General features: G+C 41.1%; 1 gene segment (V, D, J or C); it reads left to right on the top strand.

The window, feature by feature from the left end:
* Positions 1 to 6,607: 6,607 nt before the first annotated feature.
* On the top strand, positions 6,608 to 7,167 carry LOC120990848. The segment is given in 2 exon segments: positions 6,608 to 6,743; positions 6,833 to 7,167. Coding segments are annotated over 2 exon segments (420 nt in total).
* Positions 7,168 to 18,942: the final 11,775 nt, after the last annotated feature.

Here is an 18,942-nt window from a genome sequence, read left to right as displayed (position 1 = left end):
ATGTAACACTCCTATACCTAGTAGACCGAAAAAAATTAATAAAATTTGTCTGTTACATTTTCTGGTGAAATTCACAAATTTTTGGGTCGTGAAAATCACCGGGACGTGCGACATGGTGGGGCAGTAAGTGTGCACACGCCTACACGAACTGACTGACAGGGGTCATCCTCTGCAACTTCTGGGTCTCCAAATTGGGCACATGGCCTGAGCTTGACCTTTACCCCTTGGAGGTGCTGGCCTGCCCTGCAGCCAGTGTATTGTCTGAACGTGTGTTTAGCACGACTAGAGGGTTACCGTATTTTTCGCTTTATAAGACGCACCTGATGATAAGACGCACCTAGGTTTTTAATGAGGAAAATAAAAATAAAAATATTTCAACCAAAAGGTGTGCTTTTGGTGGGTTTTGAACTATTGGTGGTCTGTGGATGACACTATTATACGGGATCTGTGGATGACACTGTAATGGAGGGGATCTGTGGAGGCTCCGGTCCTGGGTGCACACCAGACGTGCGGGCTGGCGGCCGAAGGAGGGGAAAGGGGGAAGAATGTTCACTTAAGGATCTGAGGACTCCGGTGCCGGGTGCGCACCGGACATGCGGGCTGGCTGCTGGAGGAGGGGAAAGGGGGTAAAATGTTCACTTATAGGATCTGAGGACTCCGGTGCCGGGTGCGCACCGGACGTGCGGGCTGGCTGCTGGAGGAGGGGACAGGGGGAAAACACTTTCACTTACTGGAGCTGCGGGCTCCCGTCCCGGGCGCTGGCGGCAGCGGAGCATAATAAGTGAAGCCGCCAGCCTGCCCATCCCTGGTGCGGTCTTGTTAAGGAAGCGCGGGCTGGAGGCAGAAGCCTTCAGTGAAACCGCCAGCCCACCCAACAGTTTAATGGCCACCTAATTTGCATCACATTCGTTTTATAAGACGCAGTGACTTTTTCCCTCCACTTTGGAGGGAAAAAAAGTGCGTCTTATAAAACGAAAAATATGGTATATTTCCCAATGTTTTGGGGTGTACCCTAATTTAAAAAAATAAAAATAAATTTTAACCAAAAAGCAGTGTAGTCTACCTCCTCCTCCTCCACCGCCACTTCCACCTACGCCGCCACATCCACCAACTCCTCAACCTCCTACTCCATATGGACCTGGTCCTCCTAGATCAAGATTATTATTTTTTATTTTTACGTATTTTATGTTATTCAAAGTCATTTCCCTATCCACATTTGTTTGCAGAGCACTTGCCATGCTTTTAACCACATTTTGATGCCATTTGCAGCCCTCTAGCCCTTTCCATTACATTTTTACAGCCATTTTAGTGCTCAAAAGTTCGGGTCCCCATTGACTTCAATGGGGTTCGGGGTCAAGTTCGGGTACCGAACTCAAACTTTTTTCTGAAGTTCGGCCGACCCCGTCGAACCCGAACATCCAGGTGTCCGCTCAACTCTAGTTAGCACAGACAACTAAGCTACCAAAAATGTGCTCATTTCTTAAACAAGCTGAGAAAGAACACAGTGAGATACCAGCCCCCTGTAGTAGCATTTCTGATGTCAGTGGCCAGATTAGACTTATAGAAGATGACAGTAGTGCACAAGCAAATGTCCAGGGTGGGGAGAATGAAAACTCTCCAAATTTAAATGCTGAAGTTACATGTGAGGAGGCTTCTCACACTGCTTTAAAAAACAAAGAATGTTCAGAGACAGCTTCAAATAATGAACCTTGCGTAACCATTACTATAGGAGAGTGAGGAACCTTCCAGAGAATATCTGGAGGACATGATCATAGCTGCAAAGACCATGTTTCAATTGAAAGTAAATTTCCAACTGACCATGGTAATTTCCCGTCAAATATTACTGACAGTGAAACCAAGGGATTCATAATTTCTCAGGGGTCTTGTAGGCCACTCATAACATTTCCAAGAGATAAAAGACAAGGAGGACATTGTTTTTTCCCCAAGTTTTATACGAAGAGAACACAATCTGGAGTATTGCTCCAACGTTCATGGTTGTGTTATTCTCCAAAACTAGACTGTGCCTATTGTGAACCTTGCTGGCTTTTTGCCAATCATAGCTCTGGTGGTTACAATTCAGCAAGGGTGAGTGGTGTCAGAAACTGGTCTCATCTAACACAGGCAGTACATTATCATGATAGCTCCATGCAGCACATTCATGCTTGCATGTTGATGCAGCAGTGGCGCAGACACAGTACGTTAGATGAAGAAAATGAAAGAGATTAGAAAACAAACAAACTTCTGGAGGCAAGTGCTTGACAAAGTGATTAATGTTACATTGACACTGGCAATGTGTAATCTTCCTTTCAGAGGTCACACAGAAGTAATAGGCCAATCAGACAGTGGTGTTTTTTTGTCTATTATACAGTTGCTAGCAAAGTATGACTCTACTCTGCAGCAGTTGTTGGAAATGCCAAGGGAATCTGTCCGATATTTGAGCCACAGGGTACAGGATGAGATCATTGGTTTACTATCAAAAAAGATAGAGCAAGAAATTGTTAATGAGATCAAAAGCTCTCAATTTTTTTCAATAATCATGAACACAACGCAAGACATTTCAAAAACTGATCAACTTTGTCAGATTTTTCATTATGTGACAGTTGAAACTAATCCACAGAATGCTGTCACAACATTAAAGGTAAATTAAGTTTTCCTGGGATTTCATCAATGATCATCAAACTGCTGCAAACCTTGAAAAATAAAGTGTACAAAGTATTGAAAAAAGGGGTCTTGAGTCTTGACATAAATAGATGCCGTGGTCAAGGATATGATGGTGCAGCCAACATGAGCGGTATATACACAGGCGTGCAAGCAAGAATTTCAAAAAGAGAGCCTAGTGCACAGTATATACATCGTGCAGCTCACAATTTAAACCTTGCTGTTAACGATTCTGTCAGATTTATCCCAGAAGTAACTAAATCTTATGATAGAATAAAAAATGATATCAGTTTTTTGCCAACAGTATAAAAAAGGTTGGCATTATTATCAGAAATATCTTCTACGTCTGAAGCTGAAAGCATTACTCTGAAGAGATTGTGTCCAACTAGATGGTCTTCCAGGAATGATTCCATAACAGCACTGCGGTATTGTTACACTGATATACAGAAAGCACTGACAAAAATCATTGTAAAATCAGACAAATTCTAATGACAGCAATGATGCCTCTAGCTTAAACAAAAACATCCGCTCTTTGAGTTTGTGATGATAGTTGTTCTTCAAGCAAAGATTCTGGACGTTGTGCGGCCAATTTCAAAGTGTCTGCAAGCTGAAGACACAAATATTGAGAAAGCAACACAATTACTTCAAAACGCAGTTGAAATCCTTCAGAAGTGATTATGACGGAGCGGAAAACAGCGCAATACAATTGTCAGGAAAATGGGGCATAGAAGTTACATTTTTAACAAAGAAGACAAAGACGTGTGAAGCTACAGTATGATTAGTTGTGTGAAGATGAGCGACTTCAGGATGCTGAGAGGTACTTCCAGATAAACATCTATAACGCCTGTTTAGACACAATTATAATACAACTAAAACAAAGACAACCAAAGCAAACCTTCCCAGCTCACTTTATCATCATCTGATGAGGAACTGCATAAGGATGGTGAAAAACTTGAAGTGCATTTCAAAAATGACTTTTCATCGGCTCTCCCTGACCAGCTAATTTCTTTCAGAGCTTGTTTAAAACCACAGATCTCACAATGGACAACTGTAGAATAAATTTGAAAGCTATTAATTGTTGAAAACAATATACTAACCTCAAGTTTTCCTGAAGTATGCACAGCGTTCATTTTGTTCTTGACCCTGCCAGGGACGGTGGCAAGTGCCGAGCGTTTGTTCTCCAAACTAAAATTGATCAAAAACTACCTGAGGTTGACCATGGGGCAAGACAGACTGAGTGGACTGGCTATGTTGTCCGTAGAAAATGAACATGCTAGGATGATTGACTTTAATTAAAGTCATTGATGAATTTGCAGAAATGAAGGTCAGAAAAATGAGTTTTAAGTAGATCAACCAACTGTCAAACAGGCCAGCAAATGGCAGAATCAAACTATTAAAGTTGTTTGCTCTTTGCCATTTGCACTTTTTCTCATACGTTTTCTATCAACAATCTGTAAAACCTACATTGAATTGATAACTAAATTTCAGTTCCCTTGATTTGGTTTATTACCTTGGTTAATAGTATTTGGCTCTATGTGTTTACCTACAGCATTGTGTATTTGCACCAAAAATCATTAGCCAGCAGCACATTGCTTTGTTTGTTAGGGATGTTCGCATTTTAAAGCGAAGCTGTCCTTGCTCCTGACATGTCTATTTTAATAGCGTCATGCATTCCCCAGTGTTCCTGCACAGTCTCACTTTATCCAGTCAGTGCTGCCATTGTCAGACTGTGCAAGGACACATCCCCAACTGGTAACACCCCTCTGTACCCTTACTGCAGACTGTTAGCAATTCAGTCATAACTTGTGGTAAAAATAATAAAGGAATGGCACAACATACAGCCGTAAGAATAGATGCTCCAGAATTGTTATTACACTGGGAATGCATGAAGCTATTAAAACAGGCCTGTCAGGAGAGGTGACAGGTCCTCTTAAATGTTGCACCTCTAGCGACACCCTCCAACGTTCAGGAGAGGAGCCAGAGGGATCACTCACCTAAACACTGGAGGGTTTGCTGAAGAGCGTCAAGTTTATATGTGAACGGACCCTTACTTCTCTTACAAACTAGCACTAAAGTGTGTAATACAGATTTGTCCTTGGAGTCTTTTTATTAAGAAGGTATATTTTTTTTGCATTTATATTTTTATATCTGTATGTGTGGTTTGAAGGGGGGGGGGGGGGGGCAGGTACATCCTTTGCACAGGGGCCCTTTGCTTCCTGTGTCCGCCCCTGTGTCAGGCAGTGTTAGGCCTAGTTCACAGAAACGTATGGCTTTTATAGTTTTTTGCGGTCCGTTTTTCACAGATCCGTTGTTCCGTTTTTGAGTTCCGTTGAGTTTCCATTCCGTTCGGTTTTTCCGTTCCGTTTTTCAGTATGGCATATACAGTATGCAGTAATTACATAGAAAAAATTGGGCTGGGCATAACATTTTCAATAGATGGTTCCGCAAAAACGGAACGGATACGGAAGACATACGGATGCGTTTCCGTATGTTTTCCGTTTTTTTTGCAGACCCATTGACTTGAATGGAGCCACGGAACGTGATTTGCGGGGCAATAATAAGACAGGTTCTATCTTTCAACGGAACGGAAAAACGGAAATACGGAAACGGAATGCATACGGAACACATTCCGTTTTTAATACGGAACCATTGAAATGAATGGTTCCGTATACGGAACACAAAAAAACGGCCCGTACACTCGCAAAAAAAACTATTGTGTGAACTAGGCCTTAGGCCTAGTTCACACGAACGTTTTTTTGCGAGTGTACGGGCCGTTTTTTTGTGTTCCGTATACGGAACCATTCATTTCAATGGTTCCGCAAAAAAAAACGGAATGTGTTCCGTATGCATTCCGTTTCCGTATTTCCGTTCCGTTGAAAGATAGAGCTTGTCCTATATTTGGCCGTAAATCACGGGTCGTGGCTCCATTCAAGTCAATAGGTCCGCAAAAAAAAAAACGGAACAAATACAGAAATGCATCCGTATGTCTTCCGTTTCCGTTCCGTTTTTTCTGAACCATCTATTGAAAATGTTATGGCCAGCCCAATTTTTTCTATGTAATTATTGTATACTGTACATGGCATACGGAAAAACGGAACGGAAACGAAAACACAACGGAACTCAAAAACAGAACAACGGATCCGTGAAAAACGGACCGCAAAAAAACTATAAAAGCCATACGTTCCTGTGAACTAGACCTTAGACTGAGCAAAGATTGCAGACAGCTCAGCAATTAATAAGTGTTCCTCCCTAACAATCGCTGCTCGTCACGTGCTATGCTGGTCTTGATATCCCCTGGCTTCCAGAGGATGTGTTTAATGTATGACAAGGCACATAAAGCTCAATTAGGCGCAACAGCATTTAAAAAGTCAGAAACTAGCAGTTTACACCAGAAAACAGGCATAGGGAGATAGTAAATCTCCCCCTATATGAATTCATTACATCGGCTGGATGATAAATGTGATGCCGGCACTTTTCTCTAACTCTATACCAACTATTGGTTGTTTTACTTTAAGACAGAATTTTATACCAAGATTTCTGCTAAAATGTTGACATAAAATATTGTGGCTTATCAGGAAGGGATGCGGTTCCATCCCTTCCCATAACGCCACATCCCTTCCTGATAAGCTCCACCCATTTTCAAGCAAGTTGGGCAAAATGAGAGAAACCCAACTTGCGCCAAATTGTGCAAAACTAGACAGATTCTATGCACAGACACATTAGTGCATATTAAATCAAGAACATATCTACCTAACATATTTTTGTGACATTGTAAATGTGTGTGAATGGGGATTTATTGTAACATAAAGAATAGAGAATACATTTTATGGGTTAATAGATAAAGAAGGGGATTTTAGATCAACGGGGAGAAGCACATGAGTGTTTGTCTCCTTGTCCCTGAGAAAGATTCACCAAAGTATATATAGACATCACACAATATGGAAATGCGGTGACGTCACCTCCTGTTGTGTGACATCTCCTACATAATAAGCCAGTGCTGATGGATCACACATCACCTCCTAGAAGTCACCCAGCAGCCATGAAGACTTTCCTGCTCCTCTTTCTATCACTGGCCTGCTTGTCAGGTGACATTACTAGTACATTAGAAGAAAGATATTACTAGCGCTATGAGGAGATGATTATATGGATGTGACCTTATTCTCTGTATTTCCAGGTGTCCAGTCTCAAGAACAACTTGTCCAGTCCTCAGACCCAGTGGTGATAAAGCCTGGGAATTCCCATAAACTCTCATGTAAAGCGTCTGGATTCTCCATGAGCAGCTTCTGGATGAGCTGGGTTAGACAGACTCCTGGTGGAGGATTACAGTGGGTCTCTGCTATAAGCAATGGCGGGAGTAGCACATATTATCATGATTCTGTTAAAGGACGATTCACAATCTCCACTGATTACAGTAGTAACATGGTATATCTACAAATGGACAATGTGAAGACTGAGGACACTGCCGTCTATTACTGTGCTAGAGACACACTGATAGAAGACAATGTCTGAGTGTGACATAAACTGATGGAAAGATTCCTCATGTCCTCACTAGGTGGCAGCACTAATCCTATAATATTGCAGTTAAAAAACCATGCATAAGAAACAACAATATTGTACAAAAAGCAGACTGAAATATGCAGATAATGGTTCTCACTGCACAATTAAAGGGACATTTTAAGCAACCTTTTAATCACATATTAGCCGTCTAAGGCTACTTTCACACAAGCGGTAATGTTTTCCAGTATTGAGATCCGTCATAGGGTCTCAATACCGGAAAAAAACGCTTCCGTTTTGTCCCCATTCATTGTCAATGGGGACAAAATGTAACTGAACAGAACGCAATGCTCCAAAATGCATTCCGTTCCGTTCTCATACCGGAAAGCAAACCGCAGCATGCAGGGGTTTGCTTTCCGTCCTGGGATCCGTCATGACCCACAATGCAAGTCAATGGGGACGGATCCGTTTTCTCTGACACAATCTGACACAATAGAAAATGGATCCGTCCCCTATTGACTTTCAATGTATATAATAACAGATCCGTCTTGGCCATGTTAAAGAGAATACAAGGGGATTCGTAAATAACGGATGCAGATTGTTGTATTATCAGTCACGGAAGCGTTTTTGCTGAACCCTGCCGGATCCAGTAAAATAAATAGTGTAAAAGTAGCCTAAATGTGAACATTCTATGTCCTTTTTTTGTCCAAAAAAGGTGTAGGAATATTTATAGATATACTGCAGTTTTGAAGTCACTCCATGAATTTTAGTCCTGACTTCCACTTTGGACTTTCAGCATGGCAAACAGCCTCACCTGACTTTCTTAGTAAAACTATTCACTCTGACCAGAGAAAGAAGGGGGGGGGGGGGGGGGCATGTCTCAATTAGAGCATCACATATTACCCTGATAAGTGCAGTTCTCTTCTCTGTCACACTGTTATCCCAATTCTACACCTACTAATATCACAAGGATTACCCTTCAGATAAAATCTTACCCTTATGGCAGCAGTAAACTGACAAGGGATTACCTATGTAGTTAGGCAGTTTAATCATTGCTATTGACTGGTATTCAAAGGCAACATTAGTATTTAATTTTCAGTCGTATATTACTTTAAAAAATAACAGTTTATAAGTTGGAAAAAATACATCAATCCATCCAGTTCGGCCTGTTATCCTGCACAGTTGATCCAGACGAAGGCAAAAAAAAAAACCTAATGAGGAAGAAGCCAATTTCTCTCATGTTATGGGGAAAAATATTGACTCCAATCAGGCAATCAGAATAACTCCCTGGATCAACTCTCTAGTAGCTATAGCCTGTAATATTATTAAGCTCCAGAAATACATCCAGGCCCCTCTTGAATTCCTTTATTGTACTCACCATCACCACCTCCTCAGGCAGAGAGTTCCATAGTCTCACTGCTCTTACCGTAAAGAATCCTCTTCTATGTTTGTGTACAAACCTTCTTTCCTCCAGACGCAGAGGATGTCCCCTCGTCACAGTCACAGTCCTGGGGATAAATAGATGATGGCATAGATCTCTGTACTGCCCCCTGATATATTTATACATAGTAATTAGATCTCCCCTCAGTCGTCTTTTTTCTAAAGTGAATAACCCTAATTTTGATAATCTTTCAGGGTACTGTAGTTGCCCCATTCCAGTTATTACTTTAGTTGCCCTCCTCTGGACCCTCTCCAGCTCTGCTATGTCTGCCTTGTTCACTGGAGCCCAGAACTGTACACAGTACTCCATGTGTGGTCTGACTAGCGATTTGTAAAGTGGTAGGACTATGTTCTCATCACGGGCATCTATGCCCCTTTTGATGCAACCCATTATCTTATTGGCCTTGGCAACAGCTGCCTGACACTGATTTTTGCAGCTTAGTTTGCTGTTTATTAAAATTCCTAGATCCTTTTCCATGTCAGTGTTACCGAGAGTTTTACCATTTAGTATGTGCGGGTGACTTGCATTATTCCTTCCCATGTGCATAACTTTACATTTGTCAGTGTTAAACCTCATCTGCCACTTCTCTGCCCAAGCCTCCAATCTATCCAGATCCCTCTGTAGTAGTATACTGTCCTCTTCAGTGTTAATTACTTTACACAGTTTAGTGTCATCTGCGAAAATTGATATTTTACTATGCAAGCCTTCTACAAGATCATTAATAAATATATTAAAGAGAATAGGGCCCAATACTGACCCCTGAGGTACTCCACTAGTGACAGTGACCCAATCTAAGTGTGTACCGTTAATAACCACCCTCTGTTTTCTATCATTGAGCCAGGTACTTACCCACATACAGACGTTTTCTCCGAGTCCGAGCATTCTCATTTTATATACTAACCTTTTATGCGGTACAGTGTCAAATCTGTCAGAATAAGAGAGAGGGAAAAAAAATAAAGAGGATGCTGTAAAAAACAGATCTTGTTGCATCAGTTGTGATCCATTTCCATCTGAAATCCGTTTTTTTAGACGGAAAAAAGTCATGCATACAGTACTTCTGCTTCCGTCTAAAAAAAAGGATCTCAGACGGAGATGGCTCAAACGGATAACTGATGCAACAGGAACCGTTTTTTTTAGTGGATCCTATAATAAAAATGGATCCTATGCAATCCTATGCATAAAGCCTCTTGCAAACGACCGTATGGTTTTGCGGTCCGTTTTAAACGGATCTGTTACTCCGTTTTTTTTATTTCAGTAGTGTTTCTGTTTCAATTTTGTTTTACCGTTCTGTTTTTCCGTTTAGTTTCCGTTTGTGATCCGTTTTTTGCGGATCGCAAACGGAAACGGAAGCATACAATAATGTTTAAACAGTAATTACATAAAAAAATTGGGCTGGGCATGACATTTTCAATAGATGGTTCTGCAAAAACGGAACAGATACAGAAGACATACGAATGCATTCCGTATGCATTCAGTTTTTTTTGCAGAACCATTGATTTGAATGAAGCCACGAAAAGTGATTTGTGGGCAATAATAGAACATGTTGTATCTTTGAACGGAACGGAAATATGGAAACAAATGCATACAAAGTACCTTCCGTTGTTTTTAAAATGAATGGTTACATTAAAATGAATGGTTCCTATATACGGTCCGTATATGGAACGCAAAAAATGAAACAGAAACGGAAAGAAAAAACTTTTGTGTGCAGGAGGCCTAACTGATGCAACAGGATCCCTTTTTCTTTTTTTTTACAGGATCATGTTTTTTTCTCTCTCTCTTCTTCTAATGGATCAGAAGAACGGAAAGCAACGGTGATGTGAACTCAGCCTAAGGGCTCATTCACACTAACGTGTGCTGCCCATTGCCATATTGCGGACCGCACTTCAATGGGTCCGCAAATCCGGAGATCCGCACCACAAAATGATAGAACGTGCTCTATCTTTTTGCGGAACGGAGGAATCGCGGACCCATTCATGTAAAAGGGTCAACGATCCCCATGCGGCTGGGCCACGTTCGGGGCCCGTGCATTGCGTGAACGAGCCCTAAGTTTGCTTCTCACGAAAATTCTTAGATCCTTTTCCATGTCAGTGTTAAGGCTCATGCACAGGACCGTATGTATTTTGCGGTCCGCAAAAAACGGATCCGCAAAATACGGATGACATTTGTGTGCATTCCGTATTTTGCTGAATGGAACAGCTGGCCCTTCATAGAACAGTACTAACTTATCCGTAATGCGGACAATAATAGGACATGTTCTAATTTTTTGCGGAACGGAAATATGGACATATGGAAACGGAATTCACACGGAGTAACTTCCGTTTTTTTTGGGGACCCATTGTAGTGAATAGTTCCGCATACGGTCTGCAAAAAAGAACGAACGGACACGGAAAGAAAATACGTTCATGTGCATGAGCCCTTAGGCTACTTTCACACTCGCGTTTTGGGTGGATCCGTCATGGATCTGCAAAAACGCTTCCGTTACAATATCCGTCATGAACGGATCCGTTTGTATTATCTGTAACATAGCCAAGACAGATCTGTCATGAACACCATTGAAAGTCAATGGGAAACGGATCTGTTTTCTATTGTGCCAGATTGTGTCAGAGAAAACGGATCCGTCCCCAATGACTTATATTGTTTGCCAGGACGGATCGGTTTGGCTCAGTTTATCAAGCGGACAGCAAAACGCTGCAGGCAGCGTTTTGGTGTGCGCTTCCAGAGCGAAATGGAGACTGATCGAAGGCGAACTGATGCAATCTGAGCGGATCCTTTTCCATTCAAATTGCATTAGGTCAAAACTGATCCGTTTTGGACCGCTTGTGAGAGCCCATGACGGATCTCAGAAACGGAAAGCCAAAATGCGAGTGTGAAAGTAGCCTATCCAGTGTTCTACCATTTAGTATGTGCTGTTGACATTTTTCCTTCCCATGTGCATATCCTTACATTTGTCAGTGTTAACCATTTCCCGACCGCCCATTGACTATAAACATCCTGGGTGGGCGGGTGTATCTCTGATTGAACGTTTTGGAACGTCCTTTCTGAGATGGCAGCTGCACGCTAACCGTGCAGCTGCCGAGCGGGAAACCCGCTGTCAGTGACATCAGGGCACCCCAGAGAGAAGGCAGGGACTGTTCCTGGGTGTCCCTGCCTTCTAGATCACTGTATACAGATCAGGAAGCAATGTGCGCTTCCTGTCCTGATCCAGTGGTCATGTGCCCGCCAGGGCCGGGGGAGTGCAGGAGCTGCCGGGTCTTCCACAGACCACAATCGGCCTTGCACTGAGGCTGTACAGCACAGTATTATGCTGTACACCCTCTCTGGGGGGTGGAATTTCTACTGTAACTAGGGCTTCTATGTTAAATGTCCCCCAGAGGTCTTGTATGACCTTATGGGGGACACAAAGTGTAAAATGAAAAATAAAGAAATAAAAATAATAAAGTGCTTTATAAAAATGAAAAAAGTTTCACCTGTAAAAAAAAATTATTCCCCAATTAAGTTATTTGAAAAATAGAAAAAATAAAATAAAATAGACATATTTGGTATTGCCCCATCCGTGACAGCCAGCTCTATAAAAATATCACATAATCTACCCCATCAGGTGCACAACGTAAAAAAATAAACAAACATTATCCAAAACAGCTTTTTTATTTACCTCCCCTCCCAAAAATCATTTATGTTTATCGATCAAAAATTTGTATGTACCCCAAAATGGTAGCAATAAAAACGTCACCTCATCCAGCAAAAAATGAGCCCCCACACAAGACCATAGCCAGAAATTAAAAAAAAAAATATAGCTCTAAGAAAATGGCAACACAAAAACATGATTTTTTTTTTTTCTAAAAAAAGCTCTTATTGTGTAAAACGTAAAAAAAAAAGAAGACATATTTGGTATTGTTGTATCTGTAACAACTGGCTCTACAAAAATCTCACATGATCTACCCCATCAAGTGAAGGGCGTAAAAATCACCTCACAAAAAACAGAATATCAATATAATCAATTAAACTAAAAGTCTTATGTAGCCCAAAATAGGAGCAATAAAAATGTCTCTCTCATCCCACAAAAAACAAGCCCATACACAAGACCATAGCCAGAAAAAAAGCCAAACGTACCCCAAAATGGTGTCAATAAAAACTACAGCTTGTCCCGCAAAAAATAACCTCTCATGCAGCTCAGTCAACAAAAAAATTTAAAATAACAAAGAAAGAAATAGTCAGCGGCACTCACCAATGTGTAGCTTTGACTCGATACTTTATTTCACAGAGTTTCGCATGTAGCGCGAAACGGCTGTTGCTGTTTGGTGCGTGTTTGATTGTCTGTCTGCCCCTTGCCAAGTTTGAAACTCTGTGAAATAAAGCATCGAGTCAAAGCTACACTTTGGTGAGGGTCGCTGACTATTTACTTCTTCGTTATTGTTCATACGCACTTCTATCTACTATCAGCTGTGCACCACCGTCAGTGTGTGTGATAGGAAGACCAGTGGAAATGCCGCATACTTCGCTTGCTGCAGGTTATATTGTGCAGCTGTGCCGCCCAGTTATCTATATTACAGAGAAAAAAATTAAAGAGTTATCACTCTTAAAAATCAAGACAGAAAATTCCATGTTAGAAAATCCAGATGCCGCTCTTTCCCTTCTGAGCCCTGGCATATCTGTAACACCCCAGAGTGGTGTTACCACTCTTGCACCCTGCTACTATCTCTAATGGTCTAACCTGTATGTCATCTTATGTATTTTGTTCCAGGTCCTCTCCATATTGTGCATCTATAATATTGTTATGCAACTGTTATGTAAGTAATGTACCTGGTTCACCAGCAGATGGCAGCGTTTCTGGCATAGCTATACTTAGACAGAATGGAACTCACCATTCCATTCTCCTTCTTTTGGGCAGAAGTGGGCGAGTCCTGCTTGCTACCAGAAGGAGGGGTGGCAGTTTTAGATTGTTCCGGTTTAGACTCCATGTTAGAGCTGACAGGACACTAACCTATTCCTTGGTTGAAACTATGTCAGTAATCAAAGAGAGGAGTTAAGAGGTCAGATCTGAGGTATATCTGCACTCTGGATTACCTGGAATAAATGCAAAAATCTGAAAGGATAATCCTAAAACATAACATTTAATTAAATATGCCAATAAAATCCTAAATGGACTGTGCGAAATCATATAATGGGATAACGGTTGAAAACCACTTGTACACGTGGCCCATGGTCATCCCAAAAGAATATAAATACAATATTTAAAGTGCACGGCGGCACTGAGTAACCAGTGTGTCCTACCGGTACCCAGGGAAGGTCGTCAGATGCTTCACCACACGATATTGCAGTAGTTATTCATCCTGTATGGATATCCGGATGAATCTCAGGGAAGATAACATACGGCTGGCAGTCAAACATATGTGTGCAGGGTCCCTAAGCGGTCCCTATAGCTGTCTAGCCAGTAAGCCCTGTAACTAAAAGTATGGTAGCAACCTGACCACAGGGCACTCGTCCTTATAAGGACGACCCCGTCCGGAACATGTCCCTAACTCTGAAGTACTGTATGTCCCTAAATATGCATGAGCAAAGTCCCTACACGCATGTTTTACCTCATAGGTAAGAGGTGAAGGAATAATGCAGTGTACAGGTAAGTATAACTGCACATGGGACGCCCTTTTGATCCTTCCGCAGTCCATTTAGGATTTTATTGGCATATTTAATTAAATGTTATGTTTTAGGATTATCCTTTCAGATTTTTGAAACTATGTCAGACTAAAAAATGGAGTGCAGCATAAAGAAGGAATCAAAGTTACTAAGCTAGCTTGTCAGCACAGCAGAAAGAAAGAGATAGAGCAGAGTTGAGTTTGCCTGCCAGTTCATGCTAAAGCCTACTGGAACCAAGACAAAGCCTGAAAACTGTTTGAAGAAACGTTTATTCAAGTAAAGTTGCCATTGAACTTCATCTCAAGGTCTGGACTCAAGTTATTATTTCAAATCCCTCAATCATTTCCCCTATTTATTGCTTCGGAACCAAAGCCTGGGGTCCAGAAGTATCCAGGTAGGAGCATCGTGATACACATAAAGAGACATTTAGGCTGCACTACATCACTCGGCATTCCTACTAAACCTGGGATGCGATAGAGGGCCCTGGGGGGAGGCACCCATTGCATATCCCCAAATAACAGTTTACGACAACAATTAGGGTGTTACTGTATTCAGGAGAAAATGGGTAGCAAATTGTGTGGGGATATTCTCCTGTTATCCTTTGTGAAAAAGAAAGTTTTGGCCCAAAGCACAATTTTCTTGTAAATATTTTTTTATTCTTTTCATTTTCACAGCCAAGGGTTATAACGCCCATTGGGTCAAGTGCTTACTACACCCCTTAAAAATTCCTTGATTGGTGAAGTTTACAAAATATGGTCACTTTTTGGGAGTTTTCACTTTGGGGATACCTCAGGGTCTTTTCAAATGCGACATAGCGCCCTAAGACCATTCCAGCGAAATCTGCCCTACAGAAATCATATGGCGCTCCTTTCCTTCTGCGCCCTGTCGTGTGCCCATTCAGCGCTATACGACCACATATGGGGTGTTTCTGCAAACTGCAGAATCAGGGTAATAAATATTGAGGTTTGTTTTGTAGTTAGCCCTTGATGTGTTAAAGGAAAAAAAATGATTAAAATGGAAAATCTGCAAAAAAAGTTAAATTTTGCTTTAATTTCAGTGGAATACTTAAAGGTATAACAACATTTCTAAAACCAGTTTTGAATAGTTTGAGGGGTGTAGTTTCCAAAATGGGTTATTTATGGGTGCTTTCTATTATGTGAGCTCCTCAAAATGAACTGAACTGGTTCTTAAATAAATTGATTTTGGAAATTTTCTTAAAAATTAAAAAAAATGGCTTATAAAATTGTAAACTTTCTAACATCCTAAAAAAATCGAATTAAATTACCAAAATGATGCCAACATAAAGTAGACATATGGTAAATGTTAATTAATCAGTATTCTATGAGGTATCACTATCTGTCTTAAAAGCAGAGAGATTCAAATTTAGAAAACTGTGAATTTTTTTCGAATTGGATTTTTTTTAATAAATAAAGGTGAAATATATTAACTCAAATTTACCAATAACATGATGTACAATGTGTCATGAGAAAACAATCTCTAAATGGCTTAGATAAGTAAAAGCATTCTAAAGTTATTACCACATAAAGTGACACGTCAGATTTGCAAAATTAGGTCTGGTCAGGAAGGGGGCAAATGGCCTGGTCTGGAAGTGGTTAAACCTCATCTGCCACTTCTCTGCCCTAGCCTCCAATCTATCCAGATCCATCTCTAGCAGCATACTGTCCTCTTCCATGTTATTTACCTTACAGTTTAGTGTCATCTGCAAAAACTGATATTTTATCAAGAAAGCCTTCTACAAGATCATTAATATTGAAAAATGAAAAAAGAAATATTTAGCTTAAAAAAGTTTTTATTTATTTATGAATATTGAGTTAAAAATACACTTGTCTGATGCCCAGGCTCTAGATATTGATGATCTATAGTATTAGAATAGCTCATGTTTCATATCTATCTTTAGAATAGGTCAATCATATCAAATAATTGGGGTCCGATTGCCAGTAGCCCCATCGATAACAGCAGCCAAATAAAGTAACACAGTGGTCGGAGATGGAAGCAGAACGCTTTGTCCGTTGTGTGGTGGCCTGGTTCCAACCCAACACGGCCATTACACAGTGGACGGAGCTGTCTGTTTCTGGCTGTGTCCACAGATATTGAACCCAACTGATGCCAGGGTGCCGGGGCTGAGACCTCATTGACCTGATATATTACTGACCTATTTTAAGGATAGATTATCAATATCTATAGCTCAGAAAACCAAATAAGGCTCTGTAAATATGTGCACTATTTTTTCAAAATGAGGGTAGTCAGCATCACTATTACTATGACAGAAACCTGATGGAACAAATGATGTCATTTAGGTCGGGTTCACATCAATGCTTTGTTTTCTATTCTGCTGATCCATCAGAAGAACAGAATAAAGAAAAAAACGGATCCTTTTTTAAGCATCTGTTATGTTCGGTTATGAACATGTTGCATCCATTTTAGCCATTTCTGTCTGTGATCCATTATTTTCGACAAAAAAAAGCCTTGTGTAGAACTTTTTTCCCCCATCTAAAACAGGGGTGGGGAACCTCCGGCCTGCAGGCCGCATATGGCCCCCGGGATCAAATCATGTGGCCCCCGGTCATATACAGAAAATGCCAATGACTGCTTCCATTCATTTCATATCTAGAGATGCCCTGAACTATTCGCCGGCGAACAGTTCCCGGCGAACATAGCTTGTTCGCGTTCGCCGCGGCGGGCGAACATATGCGATGTTCGGTCCACCCCCTATACATCATCATTGAGCAAACTTTGACCCTGTACCTCACAGTCAGCAGACACATTCCAGCCAATCAGCATACCCTCCCTCCCAGACCCTCCCACCTCCTATCAAAAAGCAAGGACAGCATCCATCTTAGATTCATTCTGAAGCTGCAGTGTCACAAAATTTACTAAGTTGTAATCGCAATGCGATTAATACAGGTTATATTAATCGCATTGCGAATTCAACTTAGAGCTGGGTTCCTAATGGTTGTATTGCTAGAATATAACGAAGATTGAGAATATAGTGCTATATTCGTTATATTCGTCAATTCTAGCAATACAACCATTAGGAACTCAGATCTAAGTTGTAATCGCAATGCGATTAATGCAGGTTATATTAATCGCATTGCGAATTTACCTTTCCACACTCTGCGTCAACTACGTAATTTTCCATGGGAGTTTTGCCATGGATCCCCCTCCGGCATGCCACAGTCCAGGTGTTAGTCCCCTTGAAACAACTTTTCCATCACTATTGTGGCCAGAAAGAGTCCCTGTGGGTTTTAAAATTCGCCTGTCTATTGAAGTCTATGGCGGTTCGCCCGGTCGCGAACATTTGCGGAAATTCGCGTTCGCCGTTCGCAAACTGAAAATTTTATGTTCGCGACATCTCCATTCATATCGAGTTCTGAGAACAGCCAGGCAAGTGTGCATCGTGGGAGTTGTAGTTTTACCACAGATGGAGTGCCGGAGGTTAGCCATCACAGGTCTAAGGTCATTTGGTGTAAACTTAGAAGGTAAAGTATTATTTGTGCTGCACCACAATTTCGGAGTGATTTGGGCTGTTCTGTCGGTGGAGTAAGCATGTGCACCAAATTTATAATGCATTTGTGCCATTTTTAAGGGGATTTACGACACGCCCAGCAAACTGCATTTACCAAGGGTCAGACAGATGTTATTTTGGTAAAGCTACATTTTAGGCCAGATTTATCATTGCTACTTTTTGAAAATAAAGGCAAAAGTCGCCTTGAAAAGTTGCAAGTATATTCCAGTTCCCTGGTGGCATAAAAACTGTCAGAAACCTTTATAATAAATGAGGTTAGACTCATTAGTATTTCATAATACAAATGGTGTGCAACTTTTTTTTAACAAACACAACCCTCTTAGACCGGCTGTCTAGACCTGCACCACATTTATCACAGGGGCTGAGGCTGGATGATAAACCTGGTGCAGGGATGGACACTTTTCTCTGACTCTCCACCAACTGTGGGTTGGCTTATTTTGAGGCCTCTTTCACACAGCCAGTATTTGGTCAGTATTTTGCATAAGTATTTGGTCAGTAAAACTAGGAGTGGAACCTACAGAGAAAAGATATAATAGAAATGTGTGCGCCTCTTTTGTATTTTGGACACGGGCCTGGTTTTGGCTAACAAATACTGACCAAATACTGATGTAAAATACAATAAAAGAGGCCTAAGACATCATTTTTATGGCATAATTGTAGAGCAGTTTTGTAACAAACATTTGTGTTTTAGGCTCCAAGCCTTTCCAATGAAGTTACATCTCATTGTCAAACTATGTGAAGATAATTTCGCCAAACCTAGATATGCCACGTTGTGCCACATTTCTGTGCCAAAATCTGGGAGCATTACTTAATGCAGGCCACTGTGTGAGAGGACTGACAAATCAGAAGTGAATACAGGAGAAAGCAGGAAAACCTTTATTTTGAGGAGGTTTTACAGAAAGTCTTAAGCATGTATAGCTACAGCACATATGAGTCCAGGGCCCTGATTTATTATACCTTCTCTCCAGAATTCTGGTGTCAAAAAGTCACAGAAATAGGGCTTTTGTGACTTTTTGCACTTGCTTGCGCAAAATTTAAGCGACTGCGAAAGAGGTTGCGACTTTTTGCATTTTTACACCACTCACTCCAGTTTTGTGATGTGGGTGGAAAAGTGGGTGTGGTTAGCTATGTTAATGAGTTTCACTCCAGATTTATCATTGAGACGTTT

This window comes from Bufo bufo, chromosome 2 (genome assembly GCF_905171765.1).
Source record: "Bufo bufo chromosome 2, aBufBuf1.1, whole genome shotgun sequence".
Classification (NCBI taxonomy): domain Eukaryota; kingdom Metazoa; phylum Chordata; class Amphibia; order Anura; family Bufonidae; genus Bufo; species Bufo bufo.
Note: the sequence above shows the minus strand (reverse complement) of the source record. Positions and strands in the feature narration are given on the sequence as shown.